Genomic DNA, 16193 nt, shown 5'->3' with positions numbered 1-16193 from the left:
TCTATACCTCTAACTGTATATGTAACCCTTCTTTGGACGCTCAAGCTTCTCCACATCTTTCCTGAAGTGTGGTGCCCAGAACTGGACACAATACTCTAGCTGCAGCCTCACCAAGGCCAAGTAAAGCGGGAAGATGACATCTTTAGTCTTGTTTCAGATGTATTGTAGATGCATACCACTGTTTTGTTTGCTTTGCTGGCTATGGTATCGCATTGGTGGCTCATGTTCATACTATGGTCTATCAAGACTCTCAGGTCTCTTTCAGTTGTGGTGCTAGTAAGTGTAGCACTACCAAGCCTGTAAGTATGTTGTGGGTTATTTCTCCCCAGGTGGCGCACCTTACACTTTTCAGTGTTGAACATCAGGTTTTGATTTGCCCATCTTGCGAGCCTGTCCAGGTCAGCCTGTATCCCCAGCCTATCCTCCAGCGTGACCTCAGTCTTCCATAATTTGGCACCATCTGCAAACTTTGCCAGTCCACTTTTAACACCCAAATCCAAATCATTAATGAATATGTTAAAAAGCACTGGTCTGAGTACTGAACCCTAAGGGGCGCCACTGGTCACCAAGTGCCATGTTGACTCAGTTCCATCTATTATTACTCTGGGTCTTGCCTTGGAGCCAGTTTCCTATCCACCAGACCGTTGGGTTATCGAGGGCGCAGTTCCCCAATTTTATCATGAGCATGTTGTGGGAGACCAAGTCAAAGGCTTTTCTTGAAATCCAAGTAAATGATATCAACCTCATCTCCCTTATCCAGGTGGCATGTTACCTGATCATAGATGGAAATGAGGTTGGTCAGGAATGAGCTGCCTGCAACAAAGTCATGTTGGCTATCTATTAGAATGCTGCCTTCCATTAGCCTATTGCTAATGGATTTTTTGATAAATTTTAAATTAATCATTCAAGTCTGTGTTGTTCTACAACTGGGCAAGTATCCTGCCATACAGACCCATTGGTCTGGGGCTTCAGATACTCCCCAAATCCATGGTAGGCATCCTACGTGCAAGCCCCAGGCCCCTTAGCTTCACTTGTTTCTAGCCAAAAGGTCAAGATGCAAGCCAGTGGGAAAGCAAGAAAGCAGTCCTCCATTGCCACAAAATTGTGCAGTTTTGTTTCCTGCATTTGGGGAAACTCACAGCAGTCAGCCTGCCCAGAGTGCAAGGCATGAACCTCACCCTGCAAAAACCACTTTTGTGATCATGGTGTCTCCCCTGCCAGGTACCCATACACTTAGTTATCTTCTTTGAAACTGTTGTGAATTTTAGCACAGTACTCCATAAACACACTTTTAAACAGCACTTAGGCACCTTCTGCACGCTATTAGTCCAAAGCCAAAGCCTTATGATTTACCACATAGTTCATTGGGCTGGGCCTCATCAGAGTCAACAGCATTTCAAGCCATGGTGATCCCACAGCTCAGCACTGCTCAGCATGTGTGGACTCCAGATACCCTCTCCCCCAAAGGAGCCATGTACTAATTAGCCCCCACTCAAGACTAGAACTGGGTGTTCTCATCACTAACTCTGGGATGCTCCAAAAATTTATATGCAGAAGTGGTGCAGAGCAACCTGATCCAGCTTCACCTCATGGAGGGCAGGCCACGCTAATCATATGTACCAGGGTAAGAGAACAGGCAACAGAGGGATTCTGCGTGAACTGTTCAGGGGGCCATTTCATGATGTTGGCTAGGCATTTAAGGCTGGTGAAAAATAGGAATAATTGGAAATGGGAAAAAAAGGCGCAAACCCAGCCGTGGGATTGAAGAGGAAGTGAAGTAGTGGCTGTATGTGTATGTGATGTAGTGACTCAACATGACTTGAAAGAGTCAACAGTGAGGGGGACTACACTTAATGGGCACTATCATACATCTTATTCAGATGGACCTAGCCTTGTTGCATCAAAATGGGACTGAATGAGATGCAAGAAAACAGTGAAAGATGGATCATCTGGAAGAGGATGGGCTGGCACAGATTGTTCAGATGTGGGACTCCTGAAGAAAGTAATGACAATAATCATGATGGTAACAATGGCAGCGGTGGTGATAAGAGAGAAGAAAGTGATGGACAGTGACAACAGTGATGACTAAAAGAATGGGGAAAGAAATAGAGAGAGGTAGGGGTAGGGGAGAGGGCAATGGGGAGTGGGCAAGCTTAGGGTATAAGGAAAAAGTTGTGTGTCTATGTGACGGGTAAAAGTAATGGTGATGGTCACATGAGCACATGGATACATGGGAGTGCAGGTGCACGGTGTGGATATTGTGACAGGAATGTTTATGCTGGAATGGCAATGATATATTTTGGACTGTCAGGTGAGTCATAGCGGCCACAGGACAGTTTTGGTAGAAGTACTGTGAGATTTTATATATATATATATAGAGAGAGAGAGAGAGAGAGAGAGAGAGAGAGAGAGCAGGTGCTGCTAAAGGAAACTGTAGAATTAAGACAGGCATGAGAAGAGCTAGAAGAAAGAAGGCAAGAGTTAGAAACCTGTTTTAAAAGAAAGACAAGAGTGAAAATGTTCTTAGCACAAGCACCTTGGGTGGGAGAAAATGAAGAGTGGCTCTGGAGTCAACAGCATTTCAAGCCATGGTGAAATGCTGAAGATTTTACAAAGAGCTATACCAGAAGGAAATAGACAGGAAGACAGTGAAGGATTTCTTGGAAGAGATTGAAGAGATAGTAGAAGAGGATGAAGCAAAGGAGATGGAAGAAAAGATAAGCTTAAAAGAAGTGGAGGAGTGTTTAAAACCTCTAAAAGAGGGAGATCACCAGGAGCAGACAGATAGCTTATGGGATTTTATGAAAAGTTTTGAGCATGGGTAAAGAAGGATACAGTGGACATTTTGAGGAAATAGCAGAAACGAGAGTCAGGGAAAGATTTTACAGGAGGTGTTATGATCTTACTCTTCAAGAAAGGGGAGAAGGAACTCCTGAAAAACTGGAGACTGATTACACTCCTTAACATGGTCTATAAACTAATGGCTAAAATGCTGGCTTTGAGGATGAGAAAAACCCTCCAGAAGATAATACATGAAGACCAAGTATGCACATTACTAGGTAGAAGGATCTCCAAAGCAATTAGAGTGATCAGAGATAAACTGTCCCACATCCAAGAGAGGAAAACAAACACAGTTATAGCCAGGAATTTGGGTTTTCTCTTTACTGCAGAAAAATGCAGATTTTTCTCATTTCTAGTCAGTGGTGCCTGTTAAGGACTGGGAAGCACATACACACCAGTAGCAGGCAAGCACAAATTTGCAGTCTTTCCCAAAGCACCTCTTCCCTCATGGTGATGGCGCACAGAGGGATTTGATCTGCAAAGCAACCCATCTGCACTAGGGTATTGCCAACAATAAAGCAGAAAGCAGCCACTACAAGGGAATAATGCATGAACACTGCTAAACTTTACATAGCAGGATCTTGAGATTACTGCTGTAAACATGATCAACCTACCTGTTGGCCTCTACTGAATATGCCTGGCTTGTGTGGACCTTTCCCTTCAACCACTGCCAAACCATAATCCTCTAGTAAGTTGTTTTGGGGGAGTGCCTAAAATTTTAAAATTATTTTCTTTCAGTTGCATGAACACATGATGGGCAAAGTAAGGGTTGAACATGGATGCCAGAAGCCTAGGAGGGAAGGAGAAATGTATGTACAGGTCTCTCTCTGAAGACCTTTATACAAAAAGCCACTAATTTGGACAGTTTCTGAACAAAACACAAGCATTCCCTACCTGCAGCAAAAGCTATGCATCCTCCCATCCCATTGTGTAATATATTCCATCCAACCCTAAGCACTGATCATCTAAAACAAGATTCATTAAACACAGAATACTCCAGTGACCAGCACCTGCAGCTAGCACCATGCTTCTAAAAACCACCAGCACCAAGCAGCTCTGATTCTGAACAGTGACCACCACAGAGACTATGGCTATTCTGTCTCATGTAAAAATGGGATTTGAATTCTTTTGAATATCTGGTGAGGTGAGTAATCTACCTGGGGGTGTGCACCAAGCACTTTGAAAAGCTGGGTGTAGGTGTGTAAGGAGAGACGCTATTTTCTGCCCAAGAGTTAGGACAACCTTAGAGTCCACCACCCCTAGATAGGACTGTGGGTGTCTTCAAGAGCACAGTCACTTCTGAGTCTCCCTGGTCAAAATCCAGATGGCCACTGGCCATGACAGCTATGTGATCTATACAAAATGACCCTTTGCTCTCTCACCAGAAAGCACTAAATCCAAGTTTGGAGATGACACCAAACTATGGGGGGATGGTAAACAAATTAGAGGGCAGGGAGCGAATCCAGGTGGATTTAGACAGGCTGGGGAAATGGGCAGAACAGAATAGGATACAGTTTAACAAAGATAAGTGCCATGTATTGCACCTAGGGAGGAAGAATCATCAACACTCCTATAGCCATTCTAAGTAGCACAACTGCGGAAAGGGATCTCGGAGTCGTAGTTGACTCCAAGATGAACATGAGTCGCTAGTGTGATGAAGTAATAATTAAAAGCTAACTGCACTGTTTCTTGCATAAGTAGGTGCATCACAAACAGGTCTAGGGAGGTGATACTTCCCCTCTATGTGGCATTGGTTAGGCTGCAGGTGGAGTACTGCGTCCAGTTTTGGGTGCCACACTTCAAGCGGGATGTGGATAACTTGGAAAGGGTTCAGAGGAGGGCCACCCATCTGGTTAAAGGCCTACAGGAAAAACGCTATTAGGACTGATTGAGGGATCTGAATCTCTTCAGCCTTCACAAGAGGAGGCTGAGAGGTGATTTTGTGGCCGTCTACAAACTCATGGGGAGGCAAGGGGTAGGATATAGGGGATACAATGTTTACCAGGGCACCTGTCGGGGTAACTAGAAACAATGGCCACAAACTGAAGGAGAGCAAATTTAGATTGGATATGAGGAAAAAAATCTTTACTGTGAGGGTTGCCAAAATATGGAATGTGCTTCCAAGGGAGGTGGTGCTGTCCCCTTCCTTGGAGGTATTTAAGAGGAGATTGGACAAACACCTGGCTGGAATCATCTGAACCCAGCAGTTTTTCCTGCCCAGGGCAGGGGGTCAGACTCGATGATATAATAGGTCCCTTCTGACCCTAAACTCTATTAAATTTATGAAAGAGAAAAACATGGATTTTCCTCTCTAAAGGAGAAAACCACGGGAAACAGCAAGTTCCCCCATGCAGGCTGGCAGCCTTCTAACATGCAAAGAACTGCTTGGGGCTGGGGGGAGCAGGGCAAGGGTGACTGGAGGCAGGGAGTGCCATGTGTGTGCACATGCACACGCACACATGGCCAGCATACAGCCAAGAAGGGTGCAGGGAGCAGCTCTGCAAGCTGAATGCATGCAAGTCTATGCGGGGAGGGGCGTGGAGGGCCAGAGCTGGGGACTATCCAAGGGACTGTGGGGGAGGGGGTGTGGGATATGTGGGGGGGGTGGTGGCAGTAGTGTGTGGACAGGATGGTTGTGTGATGGGGGGCAGGTGCCTGCTTGGTGTTGGGGGAAGGTGTGTGGGTGCCAGGGCTGTGGTGAGCCAGGGCAGGTCTAAGGGAGCACTGAGTGCTGTTGCCAAGCCCAGCTCCACATTGTTGCCAGCAGGGCCTGCCTGGAGGCACCTGGAGAAGCCTGGGAGATGCTGCCTGGAGAAGGGGTGCTGTGGCCAGGCCACCTGGTGCATCATGGCAGCCCCTGCCCAGCTGCGGTCCCTTCCTCCTTCCTCCAGCACACGCCAGGGCCAAACTCACTCTGCTGCCACCCACACGAGTTGGAGCTGTCCAAGCCTGGGTGGGACAGGGCCTGGAGGCCCCTCACCCTTCTCCTGCTGACTGCAGCATGACCTGGGCCAGAGCTGCCCTCTGTTTTACACTGCTGCTATGGAGTCCAGCACTGGTCCTCCCCAACATGCCCCAGCTCCAGCCCATGTGGGGCAGCGAGTGGTGACCCAGCCACTGCCTATGGTTCTGCATGAGGCACACTGCATGCACCCCATGGTGCAGGCCACCCCCTTCCCTGTCCCTGCAAACCACCATCCTGTAGTCTGCATGGGGCTGGGCAAGGCAGGGGCAGCTGGGGCAGGTCTCTCTGGCAGGTTTGGGTGTGGGGAGGGCAGAGGGCTGCAGGTCAGGAGTGAGGAGCACTGGCAGGGTTTGGGGGGGGGGGGGCTATGGCTAGGGAGTGAGGGGCACCAGGGAGGGTGAGGGACTGAGAGTTGAGAGCGAGGGACATCAGCAAGGCCAGGGGGCTATGGGTCAGGAGTGAGGGTCACCAGCAGGGACAAGAGGCTGCAGGTTGGGAGTGAGGGACACCAGCATAGCCCAGGGGCTGATGGACTGTGGGTTGGCAGGGCTGAGGGGGGCAGAGGGCTTCAGATCAGGAGTAAGGGGCACTGGCAGGGGCAGGGGGTTGTGGGTCAGGAGTGAGGGGCAACAGTGGTGACTGGGGTCTACAGGTTGGGAGTGAGGGGCACAAAGTGGGGCAGGAGGGCTGTGTGTCAGGAATGAGGAGCACCAGCAGGGCCAGGGGGCTATGGGTTGGGAGTGAAGGGCACTGGCAGGGATGGGGAGGCTTGTGAGTGAGGGCCAATTGCATGGGCAGGGGCAGAGCATCAGCATATCAGAATTACTTAGCACTACAAAGTAGCACGGGACAGCTGCAGCCAGACCCACATCCTAGTAAGGGAAGGTGGCAGGGGGAGCTCTGATTTTCTATGATAATATAAAAAGCCAAAATCAAATGCCAATATATACAGGTATTTAGAATGCATTTTATTCTAATGATTGAGGCATTGGTAGGCTTCAAATTGCTTTAAAATTGTAAATATATCAATATAATATTGTGTTAAATTGATACATACATATATACATATATCTATAGTGGTGTTTCATTTTAATCACGGAAAAACATGGATTTGGGGGTTCAATGAAGTCCAAATTAATGAGTATCTAAGGATTTTTAAAATCTATACGGGGATGAGATAAGCGACTTCCAACTGTTAGCCTGTTCCCAGCAACTGGGCAGCAGGGGCTGGGAGCTCCTTGCTGTCAGAGCATGGGGACATTGTCTCCATATGGCATAATAAGTAATCACAAGTAAATTTGATACTTGTATTTACAGGTAGCAAATTTACTTGCAATTAGAGCAAAATCATGTGCAGTAAGCATCTGCATGTGTAGACAGTGATGCTTACTGCACAGTAATTTGCTCTAATCTTGAGTAAAGCAACTCATGTAGACACACCTTCAGAGGGCTAGGGATCCCAATGGACACCAAAGGAAAAGGTAATACAGCATGGGAAAAGGTGATGGCAAGGATATGGCAAATACTTTGGTTATGGTCTGGAAGGACACTGACCTTTGCCAGAAATGTGGCGGTGCTTAAGGCTGTGCTACTGCCGATTATTCTATACACAGGAATTGTATTCTCACTGACATGGTGGCAAATAGCAAAAACAGAGGGAAATATTTGTTTTCTGGAATGCCAACAGAGAAAGGTTGGCTAGATGTGAACTGTACAAAGCAAGAGAGATGCGGGGGATGAGGGCTGCTGGATCTGGGATTGTTTGTCTATGAAAAATATGTAAGCATAGTATGCAAAGCAGTAACAGCAGGAGAAGAGAAAGCAACCTATATCACCCATTTCATGCAGCTGTAATTTTGAGGAAATGTGGGCCTCTGAAGACTCAATGGGCATGGCAACTGCCAGTTCATTACATTAGGATGGAAGGATTCATGCAGAGGTATAACGTATGGAAGGTAGAGCTGGAGGTCTTGAAAGATCATAAGAAATGAATGGAAGCAGTAAGGGAGAGAGACAGGATGGCGTTGGTGGGAAACTTCATAGACGGACAAGTGAAGGTGTGGGGAGTGGCGGCATGTAAAAAACTAAAAGAACATAATGAAATATTTTGTTGGTGAGAGAAGTGCAGTACAGGTGGGGCTTGATGAGCTCATCAAGGTACCTAAGGGAGAGGTGCAGGGAAGAAAAAACAGTAGGATGTGCTTTGGGAGTGTATATATGCAAAAGGGGTGTGGGAAAGGGCCCATCGCTTTCTGAGTTTCACCAAGATAAAACTGTTAATGTGGGAAATGGTACTATGGACTCATATGAAAGGCACCAGAGGAAATGTTATTAAGGACTTTATTAGCATGTGTTATAACTAGTTAATGGAATGTAAGAAATCTCTGGGTATTTAAGTGGTTGACTTTCACTGAAAGAGAGTGTCTAAAGGTGGGTCTGAATGAACTGAAATGCTACATCGATCAGGACAGAAAAGAGATAAGAGAGGAAGAGGTGGAGAAGTGGAGGAAAAAGGACAGGACACACTTGTTTCACTAAAGCAACAGAAAGGACTGATGTGGGAGGGGTGGAGTTGCAGGTGGCTACTGAGGTAATAGTTTTTCATAGGGTTCTGTATGAAGAAAAAGATTTCTGTAAAGGTTTGTTTTTATGGGAAGTTGATGCATGTTGTTTAAGGGTTTAATATATGTAGGTGTATGTTTTTGATATTTAGTTGTTTCTGTGATATGAAGTCTTAGTAAAACAAGGCTGGTTAATACGTGTAACTGTGCAACTGTAGGGTGATAAGTGTGTTTTAAGTAAAATTTATTTTTAAAAAAAGTCCCCATTACCTAGCAAGTGAGATACCAGGAGGATGGTGTTGGCCCAGGCGGTTTTACTGCATCTGGCGGGGGCAGGAGGGGTGAGGTGGGGCGGGGAGGGGATTCCCTTCTTCCTGGCCTTGAATGATCTGATGTAGTTGAGGGTGGAAACCTCTGTATTGCACTGTGGGTCAGGCACTCCTAACAGTCTACTATAGCCTCCCAATGGGAGAATCTCGGTTACACAATTTATGGTGAAGGGGGGATTACTCTCATTCTGTTCCTCTAGCTTGCTTGTTCATCCTTTTGGCTATGGGCATGCAAGACTAGGTGGCTTCTGAACTCCAGGCTTGGGTCTTGCACATTGGATGCCTGCCATGGATTTAGGGTATCTGAAGCCCCAGACTGAAGAGGCTGGGAGGTAGGATACTTGTTGAGCTCTGTTCAGTTGATAGAATTCAGGGCTAATTTGGCTTGACACAAAATTAAAAAAAAAAACCCCAAACCCCCAAAACAGCATTTTTGGCACCAGGGGAGGTGCTGGAGTTTTACTCCCATCTCTCTGAGTGCCAGCCTGGTATTGCAATACCTCCAGCCTTGGTGCCTGTTCCCTCTTGGGGGTGCAACTGCCCAATTTCTTTTTAAGAGCCACTAAAAAAAAAAAGTTTCCCATCAGCATATTTACCCAATGTGGGCCATATGTTTTATAGTCATGCTCAGTGCTGGCTGCATTTAATCAACTTAATAGTTTGTTTCTATTGCTGAGCACAGGCCGCTTTTGGGAGCAGTTTCATGATAGATAATGTATTTACTGAGACTTCTTTATATGCAACTATAGGACAGGGGGCTTTTTTTCTCTTTGCCATTTGGGGGGAAAAGCCTTGTCTTGTATTCAAGTAAATATGCTAACTTATTGCAAATACAGAGCATACTTTCTTCATGAGAGAGAGATGTATTGAAAGAAAATAAATTCTTAATGCAACATGTAACTTTGAGATGCCAACTTGTGTAAACGCACACTGCTTAAATCTCTTAATTCAGATTCCAATGGAAAGAGTAGTAAGTATTATCTTACCTTTAGCTCTGTAGCAGAAAGCATCCCAACCTTTATTCAAATCACTTTGGAAACCATAGTTCACAATCCCAACATGACTGGAACCACAGTTAGGGTTTGGGTATGCAGTTGGATACCCTGCTGTCCCATTATCAAGCCAACCCACCAAGCAGAGGTGGAAACTCATCTGCAAAATGAAAAACATGTTTGCCAAGGCACAGGATTTCCCTGGTTTTATACTCATATATATGGACAAAGACTGACTTGAGAAACTCCTACATTTGAATCCACACACTGCTCTCCCCTGTCTAACCTACAGAATATAGTTCTACTTAAGCCACGGGTGTCAAACTTACCTTGTGTCCCAGGCCAGATCCCGACTGCAGGGTTCCTTGCAGGCTAGATCCAGCACAGGACACAAACAAGCAGCAGCAGCAGAACATGTGGCAATAGCTAGTCCCTACCTTGTGCCCCATGCCAAAGCTGGAACTGCTGCCACTGCATGCCCTGTACCATGGTGGCAGATACAGCTCTGGTTCCAGCACAGGGCATGTGGCAGGGGCTGGAGCTGCCACTGTGGCATGCTCCACTGCTGCCACATGATCTTCTGCCTCCACCATCACTAGCTTTAGGTGCTGTGCTGCCACCACTGCTACCACTGCTGTGGGCCAGGCAGAGTGGCTCCATGGGCCATATATTTAATACCTCTGACTTAAGCAAAAAAGAAAACTTGACACTGCTAGCTCACATGCATGGCATTTATTCACCCTTTAGTATTGACAGGATCCCCCTCAAAGCACGATATTATGAACTGTAACATTCTCCAACATAGCAGCTTGTCCCTGGCTTTGGGATCTTGACACCCCCCAAGGTCTGATACCCCTTTAACTATAATGACACTGACAAAGAAGCTAGCCAGCAGAGTGCAGATGATAGAGTGCTCTCTTGCTGTAATAGATGTTCTCACAACCTGTTATAAAAAACACCTGTCCTGGCCTACCCTGCTTTTCAAGGTGCTGTGAGAGCCCCAGACCAAATTTTCTGGTACACTGATACAATAAGAAAAGAATCCTTTTTATGAGCTGAGCAACAACGTTATCAATACCTGCTGTGCTGCTGAGAGCTCCTGAAGAGTTGCCAAGGAAGCACCTTCTGCTGCACAGGCAGCCCGAGCCTCCCTGTAGGTGAATTTATACTTTCCTCTAGGTGACTGGAGATGGAACACACCAGCTGTTTTATCTGGAAAACATTGGGGCCAGCATGATCTCCAGGAACACAGGTTCAAGGCCTGGCTAGAATAGGGCTCTGTGATCTGGCTTTCAAAGCAACTAGGTGTGTACTTTTAAGGGGCCAGGCAACTGCTGTCATATTTATAATCTGCAGGTGTCTAACTCTGCTTATTCCTGATCATCTGAAATATTTCCACAGCAACTGATCCAACATAAGAATATACTATGCCTTTCACTTAGAAGACTCCTAACAAGGTTTTATAATTATACAGACAGAGGTATGTGTGAGTATTTCTCACACGTATAGGGTACTATTTAATTTCACCAGTTATCTCCAGCTTCTAGACACCACACTAGCAGTACAAATTAGCCAGAACCTCCCAGTGAATCTGACCTTATATATTTAGCCCATCTCTGAAACTTTATCAGATATATACAAATACCAGTGCAAATAGACCAATATGAATGCAAATATACAAATACGCCATTAAAAACGTTATTCATTGAAACACAACCATATCTCAGGTGGACAATGGAAGTCATTTTGCTCCATGTGGGGTCTCTACCTTTGTACAGACTCAGAGGGAAAAGTGCCACGTGATGAATCAACACCACCACTTTCTGGAGTACCGGGTTTCTCCTAACAATCTCTTCCAAGGGTTGCCAGCACACATTCCTGAAAGCAGTGCAGAGCATAAGCTGCAAACACAGAAGGGGGACCCTACTATGGGATGTTCTGCCCCCTCACCTCCCACTCCACACTTGCAAATGTGTCCCAGGAAATCCCCTGCAGAGAGATTCCTTTGGTGCTGCACAGGATGCATCTCTGCAAGCAGGGAATACCTGCTTGCAGACAAGTACCCAAAAGCTGCATCTAAGTAAGTAGGGAGAATGTGAGGCAGGCACTCCCCAGGTTTGCAGGGCCCAGTCCTGCTTGGGAATTCTTATGGTGTGTAGGACTGGGCCCCTCAAGCTAGAGAAGCCCCTGACTCAGGGAGGCTGGAGAGCTTGGGCAGCTTCGTGGTGCCCAAGCTCTTCCACCATAAGCAAACATGTGGGCCGCAATAAAGTGGCCCAATTTTTTACTACCTTTGGTCACACCTGCAAATTTGAGAATTTGTGGTGCATCAGAAAGTATGGATATCTGTTTTCTTTTGCTTTGTGCTACCATAACATTTTTATGGCAGCACAAAGGTGACATCTGTTTCCACCTTTGAGATTTTTAACTCAGTAGGACCAGGCAAAACTCATCCTAGAGTATTCACGGAATTGGCTGGGCAGGGTGGCACTTTGGAGACTAACTGGTTCAGAGAGGCATGAACTTTTGGTCAGGTGCTATGAGTGGACTTGCAGAAAAAAGGGGCTTAAAATAGGAATATGAATACAAAGGAAAAAGATGGGGGAGGGGGCCCTGCTGAGAGAGGAGAAGGTCAACAGAATGAAACAGAGCAAACAACACATTGAGAAATATAGGAGTAAACAGCTGGCATTAGAAGTTAATCCAGGTAATGGGGTAAGAGCCCATAGTCTGTTGAGACCATGATTAATATAATCCAGTACATGGATGATTTTTTATTCTGGAATGTCTTATTCAAGTTGGAGTTTGTTTTCTATGCTCTGCACTGCTTTCACGTCAGCAACAGAATGTCCAGAGAGGTTAAAATATTCTGCCTCAGACTTCTGTGTCTTTCTGTAATTGATGTCAAATCAATGGCTATTCATTTTTTTACACAGGGATTGCCCTCGTTGGCCAACACAGAAAGCAGAAGGGCGCTGTAAGAAGGTGATGACACTGGTAGAAGAGCAGATGAAGGAACCTTGGATATTATATTTCATGTTTTTTCCAGAGATTATGTGTTCTGTGTTGATGAGGGGGCACAGCTGACATCTGGGTCTGCAGCAAGGCCTGGTAGTTTAATGAGAGTTGGAGTTAGGTAGTCTGCTGCTATAAAAATGTCTGTTAAGGTTAGAGGTATGTATATAAACCAGGACAAGCTGGTCCCCACAAGACTACCTGAAGATAACCATCATTTTCCAAGTGGGCCTGAAGGGTATTAATAATCTATCCAAGTTGTCCAAGCTGAAGTCTCCAGGTGATGACCAGGGGGATTCTGTTGTCCTTATTGTGGGGTTGGTACTGTAGCAGGTTGGAGTGAGGTCTGAGTCTGGCAGTTTTGATGTGAGTTGGCTATGTTTTTCAGAATGCATTGTAAGTGTAGAAAGCCCTGTTCCATATCCCTAGGGCATGCATCCCGGTCAGTGGGATTATTATGGTTGTAATGTAGAACTTGGCTACAGAAAATGTATGTAGTGGATTCTTCCTAAGGGAAGAAAGCTGGTGGCATGAAGGTAGTTGTAGTAGTTGGTTGGTTTTGGATGCAATGTTCTGGTGATGTGGCAAGTTCCACAGTGTTGTTCAAGAAATTTATTTTCTGGGTGGAAGTAGCAATCAGGACTCATAGTACAGATGATATCTTTTATTAGACCAAGAAGATTTTTGCAAAAAAAAAATCTTTAATTGCAAGCTTTTGGGCACAAGCACCCTTCATCAGGTGTTGGAGAAAAGATTGTAAAAGTTCTCCTGGGTAGAAATGAAAGTTCATATTTCATAGGATTTCACAGAGGAGTCAATAGATAGAAAAATCCTCTGGGGAGTCACCTTTTCTGGGTGGAGTATTCAAGGGTCAGTTTGATGGAGGGATAGAATTTTTCTAGTGATTTCTTCTCACGTGTCCACATAATGAAGATGTCATTGATGTCATTCATGTACAGGTATATTAGGGGAATCAGAAAACAGCTGTAGAAAAAGCAGACATCGAGATCTGTCATAAATATATTGGCATATTGGGGAGCCATGTATATGCCCATGGTTAAGTGCCATTTGTACAGTGAGTCTCCAAATCTGAAATAGTTGCATGTGAGGACTAAGTGGGCAAGTGTGATGGAAACAGAAGCAATGCCATCATCAGGTATAATGTTCTGTATGGCTTATAATCCATCCTCATGAGGGATGTTGGTGTACAGAGATGTGCCATCCATGATGGCTTTTTCTGGAAGCTTGTCAACAGAGCCTAGTTTCTTGAAGAAATCTGAGATGTCCTTCAAGTAGCTGGAGCTCAAGTGGCTTATGGAAATAGGGTAGAATTAGCATCCCTCTGTGATGATTCCAGTGCTAGAGACAATGGGGCATTTTGGGTTGCTTCTTTTGTGGAACCTGGGTCATAAAGACACTCCACTGTCTCTGGCACTGGCACAATCATGAAGGGATTTTCTGGATTTATCAAGAGCAAGCCATGCTTAACCAACTTGATTTCTTTTTCCAATAAGGTGACAGGCTTTGTGGATAGAGGGAAAGTGGTGGATGTTATATAACTTGACTTTAGCAAGGCTTTTGACATGTTCTCTGACGATGTTCTCATAAATAAGCAAAGGAAATGCAGTCTAGATAAAACTGCTGTAAGGTAGATACATGACTGTTTGTATCACCATGCTCCAAGTGTAATCAACAATGGGTTGACATTTAATTTGGAAGAGGTTTCAAGTGAGGTTCTCCACTAGTTTTGTCCTGGGTCTGGTACTATTTGATATCTTCATTAAGGACCTGAAGGATAGGACTCAGGCATGCTTAGTATATTTGTGGAAGACATCAAGCTGTGAGGAAGTTGCAGCTACTTTGGAGGATAGGATTAGGATTCCAGAAATTACCTTGGAAAAATGGTCCAAAATTAATCAAATAAAATTCAGAAAGGAAAAGTGCAAAGTACTCCATTTTACTCCATTTGGGATGGAGCAATCAATTACACACATACAAATTGGGGGATGACAGGCTAAGCTGCAGTACAGCAGAAAAGGATCTGGGGGTTATAGTGAGCTGCAAGTTGAGAATAAGTCAACAGCATGCTCTTGCTGCTGCAAAAAGAAAAAAAAAGAAAGAAAAAAGAAGCAATAGCATATCAGGCTGTACTAATAGGAGTGTCAGGGGAAGGGATTCTTCCATTCTATTTAGCAACGGTGAGATCTCAGCTGGAGTAATGTGCCCAATTCTGGGTATCACATTTGATGAAAGAAGTAGTCAAATTGGAAAGAGACCATCAGGACCAACAAAAATTATAAGAACTCTAGGAAGCATGACTTACAAGGAAGTGTAGAAGAACTGGAATTATTTAGTCTAGAGAAGAGGATTCTGAAGGTGGATTTGATAGCAGTCTTCATACACGAAGGATGATTATAAAGAGGATGGTGACAGATTTTTCTCTATGGAAACAAGAGACAACCCCCCTGCCTTTCCTCTCACTCCAACCAACAAATCTTGTTCTGTGTTGAGGAATGCTCCCAGAATGACTCTGGCCTCCCTAGAGACATTTGAATACATCTGAGCTGCCTCAATAAGGACTCGCACCATGAAAGTGTAGGTCAGTGCAAATGGCATCACGATGGCAGCTTCCATTCTCCTCTAAGCAGCGGTCTACAGGTGGGACAGCTTCCTCCAGACACTGGATTCCATTCCCAACATAACCTGGTTTGCATTCACAATGGTAAGCATTCTAGAACACAAAGAAACCCATGTATCAGGATTGGTTTAAAGGTTAATTTTGTGCAGTGAATTTGTACTCCACCGTTGGCTGCTGATTATTTCTGTGATAAGGACTATCAACTACCCTGAGCTCCTGGCTGGGCTTGAATGTGACAGGATACACAGAGATTGAACAATTCACAAAGCCAATGAAGTGTAACTTCTGTACAATAATCTCTGTACTTATTGATGCAGCAGGATGAGCCATTTTAAAAGTGACCAGATGGAATATGTTCCAAAACAGTGCCCTACAGCGTGAGGGGACATGCTCATTTCCTGTTGGCTAGCCTGAATATTTGAGCTGTGCAGTGCATGACCCACAAGTAACAAGAAAAGCTAAAACCACCACTACTGCTACATGCTTGGAAATAGAACCATGGCACAGAGGTTACAATACATTAATGAGATCTCTCAATCTTTCCTTCACTATAAAGGAAAACTCTGGTCCTTTGGCAAGAGAGAGTCCACTGCTGCAGAAGCAGGATTAGCTCATATCACACAAGAGGTTCTTCCAGCAGGACAGATTACTCAGATAACTGTTTCAGTGTTCCCTGCACTCTTAGGAGATGCAGTTTTCTATAAGCAGAAATCACCTGATGTTATGCTGGAATGTGACACGGACAAAAAAGGCTATTCCCTTTAATAGGGAGTCAGATGTTTTGAACCTTCCAATTACAGTGCACAGAGACATGAGAGCGGTGCTCTGCAGCACTGGAGAACTGGTGGTGCT

At 45.1% G+C, this 16193-nt stretch overlaps 1 protein-coding gene and 1 non-coding gene across 9 annotated transcripts in view; both read right to left on the bottom strand.

The window, feature by feature from the left end:
* STAB1 (stabilin 1) overlaps positions 1-16193 on the bottom strand; it is a 231239-nt gene that overhangs the window by 13126 nt on the left and 201920 nt on the right. For 5 of the 8 annotated variants that reach the window (XM_025209654.1, XM_025209653.1, XM_025209651.1 and 2 more), the window contains 3 exons: positions 15290-15434; positions 10767-10900; positions 9683-9848 (listed from right to left, as the gene is read on the bottom strand). In XM_025209654.1, the coding sequence (XP_025065439.1) occupies positions 9683-9848; positions 10767-10900; positions 15290-15434 (445 nt within the window). Of the gene's footprint in view, positions 1-9682; positions 9849-10766; positions 10901-13474; positions 13688-15289; positions 15435-16193 lie in introns of those variants that run through there. The other 3 variants (XM_025209656.1, XM_025209658.1, XM_025209657.1) reach the window with 3 other exon arrangements.
* On the bottom strand, positions 1064-1229 carry LOC112551035. Its single transcript, XR_003095144.1, has one exon. It is a non-coding gene; the product is annotated as a U1 spliceosomal RNA (small nuclear RNA).

The sequence above is a fragment of the Alligator sinensis genome, unplaced genomic scaffold (assembly GCF_000455745.1).
Source record: "Alligator sinensis unplaced genomic scaffold, ASM45574v1 scaffold487_1, whole genome shotgun sequence".
NCBI classification, from domain to species: Eukaryota; Metazoa; Chordata; order Crocodylia; family Alligatoridae; genus Alligator; species Alligator sinensis.
The sequence above is the reverse complement of the archived record's forward strand: the minus strand, read 5'-3'. Positions and strand labels throughout refer to the sequence as shown.